Consider the following 16,549-nt stretch of genomic DNA (forward strand, 5'->3'; position numbering starts at 1 on the left):
CCCATGATGATATATTCAAACATTGTGTTAAGTTGAAATGTACCCATTTTAAAATAATGAATATTAAAAATCAGTGAAATCTTTGGCAAAAACTGATTGAAAAGAAGAAAGTAGAGATATTTTTGAAATTGCAATCAATCAACACAAATTAGCAACTCTGTTACGTATCTTGCGTTTCAATTGCTTTTATTACTATATTTGTAAGAGTAAAGGACGGTAACCACTATTCTTCCTTTATCGTCCGTTTCTCTCTTTCTCTTCCTGTTTCTCTGTCCACCACCAAAGGAATTTCCAGTGTCAATCAACAATACCGTATGCATGCAACGAAATAATGTTCATTTAGTTTACAGCGTATACATAGTAACTATAACTGTTTTCTAATTAAAAAGACAAATGAGGAAGATAGAACATACACAATTTAAGACGTGTGTATAAGGTATTTTACAAAACTTTGTACAAAAACAGGCTAGCGACCTGGAGTGTGTATCGAATTAGTCACCCCATTTTACCCATGAGAACTGACTTTCTTTCTTCAACAAAAACATAACGGAACAACATTTTCCATCGAAATGCGGTTAGGCACACACTCCCCTCCTCTCTTCGAAAAAGGAAAAGAGTAACAGATTTATTTATTAAAAAAAAAAAAAGGGGGGGATTGTTCCTAAAGCTAGATCGTTTATGCATGCATTTTCGTTGATGTCATCCACTTACAAACACATATACATTGGGTGCTTTTTTAATGATGGGGAAACATTACAATTATGTTTTCTCCAGTTTCATCCCTTGGTTTGCCATGTATGTGTACTAGCATGACCAGAGGTATGTATTTAATATTATCATCACATCTACAATATCTATAATATAATCCTATCTTTCTCCATTCTCTATCTACCGTTATAAAATGCAAATGAAGACATTCCAAATTCCTCGTCACAACTGAATCGAATTGAATCGGTAACTATTTTGAAAAAGACAATTTACATGAAATATAAGTGAAATCACCAATTATAACAGAATTTCCCTAACACATTACAAGATATCATAATACTCTTATATTCTTTAGGTTCTTCTCCACATCATAGCAGACTAATCTTTCATATTATCAGTCCCCAGAGCATTTAATGTAATAGCTATCCAGACATTGTTGAATTTGATGAATTAATCAAGTTCAATATGGCATAAGTATGAAGAGTAAAATAATATTATAGAATGAATATAAACCCATAATACCAATGACTTGATAGGATGACCCATGGAAGCAGAAAAGCATAATTACAATGAGGTCATAAAAACAAGGTCAGTATTAATTGTTACTTCAACTAAATATACAAAATAATAAAAATAAAAATTAAGAAATATGATACCAAACAAAATAAAATTTTGAATATTTTGAGAATAACAACATAAGGGAAATAACACTCAAGAGAAGTTAATACATATTTCTCGATTTTCATTTGTTAAAATACGAAAAAGAAAAATATTACACAACGCTAGAAGTATATAGTTTAGGTATATTTTACGCATAAACATATCATTTCGATTGTTATTATATTTGATAATGTCAACTGTACACAGGCAACTAAAATATATCGAGAGAATGGTCATCTCCTCATTCGTTTAGTTCACATAATAAACATTAAAATATGACACTTGATAGGCCCATTTTAGAGTAGAGCTGGAGCAGAGAGGTATACACACCACCAACAATGGTAATAGATCAATGTTACATTTATTACAGTGATACCTTGATAAAAAACAACTTCTTGTCATAAGCAAACGCGAGCATGTTTGGGGAGAGGGAAACCAAGTAACAACAATCATAACTAGGCTTCAGATTAGGTACCTTGAACTCAACTCTCTCCTTCAGGTTCAAACCATCAAGGTCATAGAGCCTCATCATCACGTTACCATTCTTAAAATCAACACTCGCTACATACACCCTGTCCTGCTCATCCACGGCAGCATACAGGTAGATATCGCCTGGAGCTTGTAGAGACTTACCAGCATTCCCAACCCTGTCATAGACCATCACTACGCTTGAGTCGATGTAATTACATGAACTCGTGACGAGCAAACCCGACCTGGTGGCAGATACCTGCCTCGTAATGTTGTGTTTTGTTGGAATAGTGTGTTTGAGAGTAGATCCTGTCGGGTCATAGATATAGACTTGCTTCTCACTGTTAGAGATGAGGATTTCATCTGATTGACTTCTGTTTATTCTGATAGTATAGCAACTGTTTTTCACATGGATGGTTGATTTTCTGGATTCATTGGGAGAATATATGTGTGCTTCATTGGTACCAGTCGATATGCATACCGACCTATCATTTTGAAACACAAGATCATAACACACGATGTTACTTGGTATGTTTGCATACTGCTCTTGTTTACCAGCCGAGTCAATGATATCTACACCATGTGTTTCACCATATCCGATAGCCACGCTGTCATCAGAGTAATGGGTCATTCCCCACATATCTCCCCGTAGATCTACACACTGAATGACTTGCAATTTGTGAACTGATTCTGAGATGCTCCCGATGCCCAGATCAATATCATCTGCAGGCTGGGACGTCTTCTTCTGTGCTTTCTTCGTAATGGCTGCAACAGAAGTGTGACCAGTAGTTGATTCTGTGATGCTCCCGAGGTCAAGACGAGTATCATCTGCAGGCTTGTACCTCTTCTCCTGTGCTTTCTTCGTAATGGCTGCCGCAGAAGTGTGATCGGTAGCCTCCTTCAGCATGGCATCCAGCTCCTCACAGAGCAAGGTATGAGCTGTCAAACTGTCTGTCTCAAGACGACGCAGTCTGTCATTATCTACCAGTGTTATTGAACTACAAATACCCTTGATCCTCTTTCGATCGTTGGATTTCAAGACGTTGAGGTCGTCATCGAAACTCCGCTTTACTGCATTGATGCTCTCGATGAGATTCCGATGATTTTCTTCAAGCTTTTTTGCCTTGATTCTGTAGGCTTGACCGACATCGTCTAGTAATCTCTGCACGGCAGTGTATACTTCATGGCGTTGTACTTCCACATTCTGAATGTTCTTCTCCAGTTCTGATTTCTTAGTGGCACAACGCTGGACTAGGTCGTTCACCTAATATAGAAATGAATAATAGAGAAATGAAAAGAACATGTTGTAGATTGAGATGTATGCCAATTACATGGAACCTGATTTTGTGCGCGTCTTATGTTTAACATAAAAATAGAACCAGGACCCTTCATCATGTATCCTACAAAAAGTAATGCAACCAAATAAGTCCATTTCTATAAATGCATTAATATCAGATACACAGAGCTAGTAATAGTATTTTTATAATCAGCATCGTCATCATAATCATAAACAACGACAAATATATATGTATTGTTATTTTGATGCAAAGTACTTACAAAAGATAACAATTGGTATGGGCCCTTTTGCACGGAAACTAAATAATGATTCATTGATTCCATACATTTATCTCAATGATTTTCGAGGATTAAAATTTTCAATTCCTAGAAAAAGGTAACTACAAAGTTATGTGGGTAATCTGGGCAGGTTCCCTTTTCACCCATTAAAAGGTAAACCACAAAATGGAGGTGATAACGAAGAGACAGGGAGATTGAGAAAAACAGAAAAACAGGAAGAGAAGAAAGAATTAGGCCTATAGGTATTGAGTGCTCCGTTTTTATGAAGCCTTAGCTTTAAAGAGGCATCCTATTCATTTTGTTTTATTTTTACACTACATGCCTTATATTATTAATTTTAAATGGTTCTAAAAAAAATGACTGAACTGAACTGAATTAAAATTGAGATGATATTACTAAACACTCTGGATTATTTTACCAAGAATCTTTAACTAATGTGCTCTATGAAATGTAGCTAAGCTTTAATACTAACTTCAATGAGCCCCCCCCACCCGCCTCAGCGACAAGCAACAATTTTTCCTTTCAATTGTATGTTTCGTGATATATATAAATAATAATGTTTTGAAAAATATATGGATTTTCTCTATTTTTGAAGTATCGGATTGGAATGTAGCTTTTTTATTAAAGCATAATTATGTTTTGAAACGCAGAAGCAGATTTAAGAATGTCGGATTGGGGCTTACACTGTGCGTGCAAGCACTGAATCCAATGACCGGGGTAATAGTATATTTGTAAAGCGCTTAGAGACATTTGTAATAAGCGCTATATAAAAATTAAATATTATTATTATATTAAACAAGGTTCAAGGTTCAAGGTTCATTTTATTTCTTTCTTTCACAACATTTTTACATATAATAATAGAACAAAAAACAGCATAAGAAAAAACAATTTAAGTGCAATTTTAAGTCGATATATAATCCAAATGAAAGAAAGTGGAGACCTTAGAAAAGCTGGGCTTGTAAGAGGTCCCCATATAACACAATCCAACAATGTTTCACTTAAACATACATCATATAAAAGCGTTTCTATAATATTAATGATCATCTAGCTCGACAGAGAGTTTATTATTACGTGAGGAAGTGTAGCGACCGAGCCGAACGATTGCTTCTGTGAAATTGAAAAGTGAAATCAAGTATAGGTTGAAACGTCACAAAAATCCCAGCCTCATTCAAAATAATGATTTACATGCGAGCAAAAGCAAGAGCTTCATGTCTTGTGAGAGGGGTGGCAAAGTGTTGTCCCACCCTCTTTACTAGAGAGAAGTGCATTGGTTTTTTCGGTCTACCCGCTTCAAGACCATAATTAGTCGACAGAGCTTCTTCAATGATAAGAAATATTCCAGCTATTGAAATGCGAGGAAGCTTAGTGATCGAGATGAAAAAGATAGCGTTTTATAAAGTTGATTCCATATTTTAAAGCAATTAAAAAGCTTTTCTATTCTGTAATATTATCAAATGTAATTGTGCTAAATTGTCTAGCGCGCCGGTGAGGGAATTACCTGCTTCCCGTTTATTGGGCCTTGGGGTAGAGCATTCTGTAATTGTGTAGCTACAGCAGAATACTAAACATTCTGATACATCATAACTAGTTCATGCCATTTCATCGGTTGTTCCTTTCTCTTACGAGAAGCTACATTTAGGGAGTCGACATGGATTACTGAAAACATGTATTTTGTAATCTATGCAGAACTATTGAAAACTAATCGATATACCGCGAAATTATTTTAGCTGCCACCTTGATACAATTTTTTTTTACTAGCCTCTCCGATTTGATGCTTCTGAAAGAAAAGGTACATCTATTAATGTACGATGAAGCGTAGAGACGGACAGAGAATTTTAGAATTTGAAAGGGTGCGCCCCCTCCCCGCTTCTGGCGCCTATGGTACCTTAAGTGAAATCACGTTTACCTTAAGCCGTAACTCCTGCTCGAAATGAACCTGATTCTTGATTTTGTGAATTTGATGATCGACGATGACGCACTTGAAACAGACGTGGACCTTACAATCCGCACAAAACATATCTTTGTTCTCTTGTTTGTGGATGCAGCACTTCTCGGATTGATGACCAACGCTGACCTTCCCGTTGATGATATCTTGTATGGATACAATCTCGTGACCTTCAAAGTGTGACTGCTCATGGCTGCAGTCGCAATTAGTGCACATATAGAAATTACACGTTTCACAGAATGAGACAGCATCTCGCTGAAACTTGCATGCAGTGCATTTTGGACGCGTCTCGAGGACAGCATTCATCCCTCCACACTTGGCGTGGTAATCGTCTACGAGTCCGTTGACCGTCACGTTGGTGAGGAAATCATCGACACGGTTCGCAGACAACTCGGTGGTATTCCTGCAGAGAGGACAGATCATGTGACCAAGGTCTTGGTGGGACAGGTCATAGTTCTTGAGACATTTCCGACAGAAGGTGTGTCCGCATGAAGTCAGGTTTGTTGCCTCGTCGAAGATATCAAGACATAGTGGACACGTCAGGTTTTCTGGAGAGCTTGGAGCTTTCTCTTCCCCAGTCTTCTCGGCCATAATTGGTACAAATATCGGATTTGGGGCTATTACTAACACAAGCTCACTCTACAAATATATCCAATGTCCAATAAAGCTTACAGTGTGATCAGCTAATGGTAATAAAAGCCAACAGTCAATTCATGCAAGCACAAACAATATGCAGCGAAGTAGCAGATTGTACCATGGACCTACTATAATTGTACCAGTATCTTTGGTGTACGTACAAGTGTGTCCTAACTGCATGCAGTTCTGTACCATTTTCTCACGTTGAATTCAAATATGTAATTTTGATCAAAAGTACTGAGTCTCTGTTAAAGTGTATACAGCAATACAAATATGATTACAATGCTAAACTCGCACGAGATTGCCTGTGAAAATAATACAGTTTGTGAATCTTATAAATAGAATAGGGTTTTCCCACATAGAGTGCGCGCGCAGCTATCAAGCACCTTTGAACTGAATGTAATCCTTTTTATCTATAGAGGGCGACTTGTTAACTTTTTAGTTGTGGATATATTGTGTTAAGGTTCACTTAAGTAGGCCCTAGGTAAAAGAGCAAGACATTGTATTTGCTGTTTTCATTTTTTGGAAGAGTAAAAGATGGTAACCACACATATCATCCTTTCTTTCTACTACTCTTCCTTAATCTCCTTCCATTTATCTCATTCTCTTCCCTTTTCACTGTCCAAATCTCTCTTTACTTTCTAACGTATAAAATACGACGACGCTACACTTATTACAATGCAAGATTCGCCTGAAAAAAAAATGTATTTCACGACTTCCTCTCTTATAAAAAAAAAAGTCAAAATTTAGGCTCATAACCATGATAATGTGAATCGTGTCTGTCTCAAGAGTTGATAATGAGAAAAACAAATAGAATTTGTAAGCCATATTGCACGGAAATATGATTCATTTGAAATAATAATGTATTAAAAGTAATCATAGTTGTCTTCCAGGTGATGTTGTGAAGAGTATCAATTGCTTCAAATCTGGACTTGAGAACTGGAGGAAAGATGCCCCAGATAAATATCATGACAACTCCAACCAAAGGAAACCATGGATAATAACAACAGTCTAAAGACTGAATAATCCTGGATCAAGTGAGTATACAATTGAGTAAATTTTGTGAAACTGCATTTTAAGATAACAAATGTTTTTTTCATTGTAAAGTAAGTGGGTTGTTTTGGACCAAGAAAAATAGAAAGAAAAACACTGAAACAGTGCTGGAATCATATATTTGTGTCCAATGGTTTTTTCAGCGAGATTGATATAATTGTGTTATCATTGTAATGATTCCAGAATCTCACAAAAGGCCTACATAATTTGGCCTAAACAATTACGCCTATGTACACTGTAGGTCATAAAGGTGAAATATATTTTTTACCCCAATTCATGGAATGATTTTGACAATGATTTATTCCTAATAGATCTAGATAATAGTATACATTCTGAGATGTTATAGAATAATAATTTCCGAGTGTTTGATGTGCGTGACTGCTAAATCATGTGCATATTCTACTGTGTTTATCAACGAGGGAACCTATGTCCTGCAGTCTTAACTGACGGTAATGGGGATTAATGCCTCACAAAAGGGTACTGATATAGCTAATAGTCACGGCTATGATCCTGACGCCTCACAGTTACGAGTCCAATACTTTGCTACTGAACCATGACTGTACGCAGCGGGGGCAAGGGTATGGGGCAGCCGCCACAAATAAATTACAAAAAAGAATTAATTATCAATAATTCATTGCATTTTACCCCGGCCCCCTAAAGAAAAAAATCCTCCTTGCGGCTATGCATCATGGTTCAAGGCATGGCCTTACGTATTTACCTTTCAGCTCATTCATGTCTCGCCTTGGAACAATCGTTTTAGAATTTGGGAAATATCGTATAACTTTGTTAAGATAATTCTAAATTTCAGTGAAGTTGGTCAGAAACACGTCCATGTACAAGCCGAGCTGAACCAAAACCTCGACATTTCATTTCCTCTGCATGTTAAATGAGGTGAAAGTGTATTAATTTCTCTTTTAGGCCATGTCTATATAACCTTTTCTCCAAAGTTTGGCTTTAATGATACTTTAATTGCATTTATTCATAAACGCTTCACCAAGCAACAGATTTTGGTATACGTAATCATTGTATCATCAAATAGCATAATTATGTCTTATAATTCATAAAAAGCAAGAAATAATATTTAGTAGCTTATTAATTGTTCACAATAATTGTTTGATTCCGAGTTTCATTTCTTTATCGGACGCACTGTGTATGTGAAGCATTGGAACACTCTTAGACAATTATTGAATGAATTACCAAACATTTTGTACAAAGCAGTACAATTTGCTAAAATTTAGTCGAAAACATGCGTTTCGCTTCATTGGTAATCATATCCGGACCAAGAATCGACATTTAAGGGTGTCACCATGCTCGATTAAAGTGATAACGAATTATAGATTTCATATTATTCCGCCATTTTTACGAGTCTCTGTCTTTGGTGTCATATCACAAACGGCCCTTTATAAGACGTCGTTATTGTTCGATCGCTCTCTCTCTCTCTCTCTCTCTCTTTTTCGCTCTCTCTCTCTCTCTATTCCCCCTCTCTCTCAGTCTACCTAGATCACTTATCTTCCTTCCTCTCTCTCTCTCTCTCTCTCTCTCTCTCTTTCTATATTTCTCCCTCTCTCTCCCTCTCTCTCTCTCTCTCTCTCTCTTTCTATATTTCTCCCTCTCTCTCCCTCTATCTGTATTTACTTCTATCATCTTCTTAACCCCCTCTTAACTTTTCCCTGTCCCAGTCACCCGATCTGTTATTAATTCTTATCACATAAGATGATTCTGAATAAAAACTCAACCTAAAACTCTACAATTTGATGAAATAAAACAATTTTTGTCTTGAAATTCTCTTTCTCTTTCTCGTTCATTTTTTAAAAGAAATATATACATTTCTTAATAAAAGTAAATAGCTGATATAATGGTCAGCTACGATGATGTTCTACCTGTTGTTTTACCTGCTGTGTTAAAACAATAAACAGACAACCCCCACAGCAGCACAAAATTTACATCGGTAATAGTTAATAATTGACTATAAAACCATATAATACCAAACATTCATGTACAGGTAGAGAAGAACACTTTCATGATCAATGTTAAAGAAAAAATGGAAAGGAAGAAGAACAAGAAGGACATCGAAATAATGTAATATATACAATTTATTCTCAATTACCTAAATATGGGGTTAAATGTGCATTTTTTTGTTAGGCTTTGGGGGTCTTTATCAAATATTTTCTCGTCTATTCTTTTATGAGAAAAGGAATTCAAACCTCAAATAAATAACGATAAGATAACCCATATCTGCCAGAGATGCAATCAGGCATGGAACCTTGATAGTAGAGACCCCCTGAATGCTTGCCACATAATAAACACTGGCTTTCAGACTTTTCTTCTCTGGGATCCCTATTATCCGGGATAGATATAAATCTAATCAACAATTGCATGATATCCTGAAATAGGACACTTTGTCCATAGGGAGTACTAAACACATGCACATAATAAACAGAAAGAAATGTGGGGTGCTTATCAAAATGAAAAGGGGCACGTGTCAAGATAAAAGGGGCACTTAATCATCAGAGGTGGAAAGGGGTATTTATTTAAAGGAAAAGATGTACTTTTCAAAATGGAGAAATGGAGAAGGAAAATGGAAAAGTAACTGACAGAACAACTATAGTCTGATTCTGAGAACGATTAGAGAAAGATAGATTGCGAGGAGGAGATAATCTGGAAAAAGTGGGTGTTTCGATGCCTGTGCAGACCAAATAAAGAAACGGACATGGAAACAAAAGAAAGATTTACATGGGGGATGATCCTTCATCTGAGAGAGTGTATCGTGTATTTTGCATTTTGTTAATCGTTCGTGGCGAAGCGTCTTAGCGGCATACATTATGAGATAACATGACATGCTTAAGAAACATGGCGAGAGATTTTACAGCGTATAGACGGGAAATGTGATCAAAGGTGGTAAGGATCAAATATTTGCCAAATTCTTCGTCATCTTGCATTGAGAGATTCTTTTATAACCTCAATAACGATTAAACAAATAGAGTCAGTAGTTTGTATGCTTAGAAAATGTGAGATTCTTGTGATTTTAATTTGGATAGGCTTACAGTAACAACAAAATGATACTTATTTTACAGATACTTATTTTACAGATGTCAATATCATATAACAGAAGTAAAATCTAGATCTTCAACTAAATATATCCAGTATAATTATGTTAACAATGCTGTGTATATGCACTGTACGAAGAAAAAGACAAATGAACTTGTTAATGTAATATATAGGCGGCATTTACAGCGTATACATAATTTCTATAACTATTTTCGAAGTTTAGAAAAAAATAGAACAAAGAGGAAAATTCAAAGTACGAACAGTGATATGTCCAAAGGCAATCCATCCCTTGTAGTAAGTTTTATTGGTACGAAAACATAAAAATAAGATGGTGAACTAAATCGGGCCGGTGAATAAGAACGTTATAGTTTTGAATAAGAGATCAATAAAATCTATGTGTATCTGAAATCGGCAGATTGGTAGGTGGATTGTGACGTAGTGACTGATAACTCTCCCGTTTGTCATATAAAGAAAAAATCATTATCTTTCTCTTTTTTTAGCATAAGCGCCTTATCCCTTGGGGGCACTACTCAAAATATATTATGAATATCATATTGTTATGGGTCCCCTTAAGAGAATAGACCCTTCTGAGTAATAATGTTTTTGTTGATAGCAATTTTGTGTGTTGGAACAATTTGGAATGTTGCCACCCACTACACCGCAGATAATTACCGATTCAGCCAATTTTTGAATAGTCCATATCTATACAGTGATTACAATAACTCTCAAATATTCAAAGCTTTCTCATTTTTGTCCGATTTCATTCAAACTTTCACCTGTCTTCTTCTCAGATGTTTGCTCTTTTTCTCTAGAGTAGTTTGATAACAAGGTAGGATTTCCCTTTAAAGGTACTTAACAAAACTGTGTGCAAAGAGTACATGAGTCAGTAAACTGTCGCAAAATAGTCGTCCCATTTTTCCCAATAAGAATTGACCGAACATGGTCTAAGTTACTATTACCATCCGTGTCATCTACGAAAAAATATCAACCCGGACATTGTCCTCGGGGGAAAAAAGAACGTTCAAAGTGTTAATCTACCATTTTGAAAGAGTGGTCACTCCTCGGCCCTTTTAAATGGTAATTTAACATTTCAGTTTTAGAGTGTGCCTTTCAGAATTTTCTTCTCTTGGATCAGTTTTATCCGGGATAGATATAAATCCAATCAACAATTGCATGATATCCTGAAGTGGAACACTTAGTCCATACGACGTACTAAACACACGCACATAATAAACAGAAAGAAATTTGGGGGTGCTTATCAAAATGAAAAGGGGCACGTGTCAAGATAAAAGGGGCAATTATCATCAGAGGTGGAAAGGAGTATTTATTTAAAGGAAAAAATGTACTTTTTAAAGTGGAGAAATGGGGAAGGAAAATGGAAAAGTAATAGACAGGACAACTATAGTCTGATTCTGAGAACGATTAGAGAAAGATAGATTGCGAGAAGGAGGAAATAATCTGGAAAAAGTGGGGGTTTCGATGCCTGTACAGACCGAATAAAGAAACGGACATGGAAACAAAAGAAATATTTACATGGGGGGGGGGGGGACGATCCTTGCTCTAATAGTGTATCGTGTATTTTGCGTTTTGTTAATCGTTCGTGGCGAAGCGTCTTAGCGGCATACAGTGTGAGATAACATGACATGCTTAAGAAACATGGCGAGAGATTTTACAGCGTATAGACGGGAAATGTGATCAAAGGTGGTAAGGATTAAATATTTGCCAAATTCTTCGTCACCTTGCATTGAGAGATTCTTTTATAACCTCAATAACGATTAAACAAATAGAGTCAGTAGTTTGTATGCTTAGAAAATGTGTGATTCTTGTGATTTTAATTTGAATAGGCTTACAGTAACAACAAAATGATACTTATTTTACAGATACTTATTTTACAGATGTCAATATCATATAACAGAAGTAAAATCTAGATCTTCAACTAAATATATCCAGTATAATTATGTTAACAATGCTGTGTATATGCACTGTACGAAGAAAAAGACAAATGAACTTGTTAATGTAATATATAGGCGGCATTTACAGCATATACATAATTTCTATAACTATTTTCGAAGTTTAGGAAAAAACAGAACAAAGAGGAAAATTCAAAGTACGAACAGTGATATGTCCAAGGGCAATCCATCACTTGTAGTAAGTGTTATTGGTACGAAAACATAAAAATAAGATTGTGAACTAAATCGGGCCGGTGAATAAGAACGTTATAGTTTTGAATAAGAGATCAATAAATCTATGTGTATCTGAAATCGGCAGATTGGTAGGTGGATTGTGACGTAGTGACTGATAACTCTTCCGTTTGTCATATAAAGAACAAATCATTATCTTTCTCTTTTTTTAGCATAAGCGCCTTCTCCCTAAAATATATTATGAATATCATATTATTATGGGTCCTCTTAAGAGAATAGACCCTTCTGAGTCATAATGTTTTTGTTGATAGTAATTTTGTGTGTTGGAACAATTTGGAATGTTGCCACCCACTACACCGCAGATAATTACCGATTCAGCCAATTTTTGAATAGTCCATATCTATACAGTGATTACAATAACTCTCAAATATTCAAAGCTTTCTCATTTTTGTCCGATTTCATTCAAACTTTCACCTGTCTTCTTCTCAGATGTTTGCTCTTTTTCTCTAGAGTAGTTTGATAACAAGGTAGGATTTCCCTTTAAAGGTACTTAACAAAACTGTGTGCAAAGAGTACATGAGTCAGTAAACTGTCGCAAAATAGTCGTCCCATTTTTCCCAATAAGAACTGACCGAACATGGTCTAAGTTGCTATTACCATCCGTGTCATCTACGAAAAAATATCAACCCGGACATTGTCCTCGGGGGAAAAAGGGAATGCAAGTCGGTCACATTGGGTCACCGCATCATGCACCAAACTTTTTCATGAAGAACATTGTAATAACTATCGCATTCTGGTGTATATACAACATTTTAGCGGAATATGTATGATAAGTATTTGAAAGAGAAATAAGATTAAACAATCTTATCATAAATCAAGAGCCAAGAAGCGAAACAAAAGATTGCCAGAAAAATTGTTGAAAGCACTCTAATTGGCAAGCAGCAAAATATTGTACAGTCGAGAAAATATGTGTATGTAGTGATAACTAAATATAATGGTATAGTATGTATATTTGCTCTCACAACTCTATTTTGATGCTCGAATGTGGATAGACACCGCAATCGAGGCACACACACACAAGTATTCTCTTTTCAATTGTGTCCTTGAATACAAACGTGGTTACAATGGTAAAATCACACTTGAGTAGATCGTCTGTCAATATCATGCAGTTCGCGCATTTATGAATAGAAGTAGGTTTTCCCACAGAGCGTAAAAGCACCTTTGAACTTAATGGCGATATTCATCATTTTTTAGGCTTTCAGAGGTGGTAATATTTTTATTTTGGAGATCCACTTTGTTATAATCCTGGATAATAGAGCAAGACGTTTTATTTGCTTACATTAGTATCTTTGGAAGAGTATAGGACGGTAACTACACCATTTTTCCACCCCCGCTTTCTCCACTATTCTTCCTTTATCTCCATCCATCCATTTCTCTCTGCCGTCTCCTCCTCTTTCTCTGTCAACCATTGACGGTCTTTACCAGTATCAATCAAAAATACCGTATGCATGCAACGAAATAATGTACATTTTAGTTATAGGCTAGGTTTACAGTGTATACATACTTACTATAACTATTTAATAATAAAGGGGGAAAAAACGTGAGGAAAAATACAAAATACGACATTTCAGACAGGTGTATATTAAAGGTACTTTACAAAACTGTGTACAAAAACAGGTTAAAGAATTGGGGGTGTTTTACAAATATCCTTAGTAAGTTGGACTTGACAATTATGGAAAACCGTTAGCATCTTTGAAAATATTTTATAAAAGTTATTTTAAAAGGCACAGAATGTTGATTCAAACCAATCATATTTTCTTTTATCAAGGGGATTTTATGTTCTTGATGTGGAATTTATGAAAAGCCTAAAATATCTGATTTGAATATATTTTATTTTAAGGTTACAAATGCCTCTCCATAATACTTAAGTCCAACTTATAGTTAAGTTTCACTTAGGATCTTTGCGAAACACTCCCAAGGAGTGTGTATCGAAATAGATACGTCAAAGAAATTGAATTTCTCCGATGTCATCTACTTACAAATATATCATCTGTTGTATCATTTTTAAATGATGGGTAAACATTAACATTATGTTTTTTCTCCAGTTTTCCCCAGTTTTACTGCCACGACGAGATGTAGGTGTTTAATATTACCATAACCGTAATTCTTTCCTACCCCATTCTCTTTTTACCTTTATAAAATGCAGATAAAGACATCCCAACTTCCACGTCACAAATCGTTAATCTGTATAGATTGAATTAAATTGAATTGAATTTAACTAAACGGAATCGAATTGAGGCGGTAATCATTTTGAAAAAGACAACTGCCAAACGTATATGAAATATTCAAAGTGAAATCATTAATTATAAAACATAATTGCAGTAAAATTCTACAAAGATCTCATAATACTCTTACATTCCTTAGGATGTTTAGTCAAGAAACAGAACTTCCGACTGTTAAACTAGGCCTACATTTTGTTCATACATTGTTCCTTTCTACATAGCAAACCAATCTTTCATGTTATTTGTCCCCAGAGCATTCAATATAATCACTTTCCAGTCAGAGTGCCAAGTGAATACAAAGGAACTATTGATAGAACGCATTATTTGACCAAATGTTCCTGTAAGGCTTTGACATGAACTTGATTTGAAGTATTAGTCAAGTTCAATGTAGCATAACTACGAAGAATAAAAGGATATTTTAAAATGAAAGCAAAAATAATAATACCAATAACTTGGCAGGATGACCCATGAAAGCTTAAAAGCTTATTTACATTGGGGCCCTAGTAACAAAGTCAGTTTTAAACAATTATTACCTCATTTAAATATACAAAATAATCATAGTAACAATGAAGTAACATAAACCCAAACAAAATGAACTGTTAAAGATGAAGTTGAGTTCTGGTCATGCGATTGCATTATGGAAGAAACCGTGTGGAATTGACCAGAAAAGGTTGATCATCTAGCATATAAGACTTTGTGTGTATTGCAAAGTTCTGGAATCATCACAATGATAAGAAATTTGGCCAAGTCTTGGTAAAGTTACAAACACTATACACAGACAGATGTATATGGGACTACACGAACACGTGGCGTAAAAATCCCACCCCGAGTTTTACAATGTTACATGACATATTTAGAATATAAAGGCGTTTGAAGAGCCATGCTTTTCAGGCAACATGTCTTATCTGATGTTCTTCTACACTTGCATAATAAGAATGATGACGCTCACAAATTATTTTTCACCTCTTCCCAGAACCCAACCTCCTCTTTAAATACATTGAGAATAACAATGTAAGGGATATAACATTAATAAGAAGTTATTTCATATTTTTTTCAATTACCAAGTTAAACATAATGATATCATATTATTTGCACCTATTTCTTGAGTCTCAAAGTGGTAGGTGCCTCTTAAATGCAACTTCAACAGCGTGTAAAGTTTTTAATTGCTTTTAAGTAGCATTAAATTTTGTTACGATAAAATAGTATAGGAAATAAGATAAGAAAAATACCCTACTGATCTACTAATTCAATTTTAAATTCAATTAAGTTTATTTATTTCCATAAAATTCACATTACAAGAACACATACATTTGCAAAAGGTATTGTAAATAACACGCAAAATATTTCACTAAAATATGCATAAGTACATTAAAATATTAAACGATAATGGACAAAGGGGAAGGTAAATATACCCAGATAAATGACTTTGTCGAGATATCTCCCCTAAAATATTTAAACAAAATGTGATGAATATAATAAAGATTTGAAATTACATACAATCATTTTGTCCCACAGAAAAACTTGTATAACAGAAACAAACAAAAACCGTACAAGCCCTACAAATACATACATACCTACATAAATAAATAGTGAAAAAGTATTCTACTCAAAATCACATGTGATTAGATGCTGCCTTATATCTTTTAAATCCATTGTAATTCATTATAGATGTTATGTTATTTTGAAAGTATTCCATATTGTTGGTGCTTTATGTCTGAAAGAAAATAATATATAAGATTTTTCAACAACCCATATATGATATTTTTTTTTATTCCTCATATTATATGTATGAACTGCATTATTGAGTGAAAGCATATTGTTAAGTGAACTGGGAAAAAAACCTTGATTGTGTTTAAATAATAATAATTGAGATGCAATATTTATTTAATTGATACACATCAAGAATCTTGAGATTAAAAAAAAATGGTCTAGTATGGGCACGATAAGAAGTTAAAGAGCAAATTCTAACCACTTTCTTTTGTAACAAAGAAAGAGAGTTCAATTTGACTTGTAGGTATTTGCCCAAACAACAT

At 34.9% G+C, this 16,549-nt stretch overlaps 1 protein-coding gene across 1 annotated transcript; it reads right to left on the reverse strand.

Moving 5' to 3' along the window:
* Window positions 1-1,732: 1,732 nt before the first annotated feature.
* LOC105439742 lies at window positions 1,733-6,002 on the reverse strand. Its single transcript, XM_011669094.2, has 2 exons — window positions 5,318-6,002; window positions 1,733-3,100 (listed from the first exon to the last, which is right to left on the reverse strand). Exons 1-2 carry the CDS (start codon window positions 5,945-5,947, stop codon window positions 1,733-1,735), a joined length of 1,998 nt encoding a protein of 665 aa, XP_011667396.1. The 5' UTR covers window positions 5,948-6,002.
* Window positions 6,003-16,549: the final 10,547 nt, after the last annotated feature.

This window comes from Strongylocentrotus purpuratus, unplaced genomic scaffold (assembly GCF_000002235.5).
Source record: "Strongylocentrotus purpuratus isolate Spur 01 unplaced genomic scaffold, Spur_5.0 spur5_scaffold_20, whole genome shotgun sequence".
Lineage (NCBI taxonomy): Eukaryota > Metazoa > Echinodermata > Echinoidea > Camarodonta > Strongylocentrotidae > Strongylocentrotus > Strongylocentrotus purpuratus.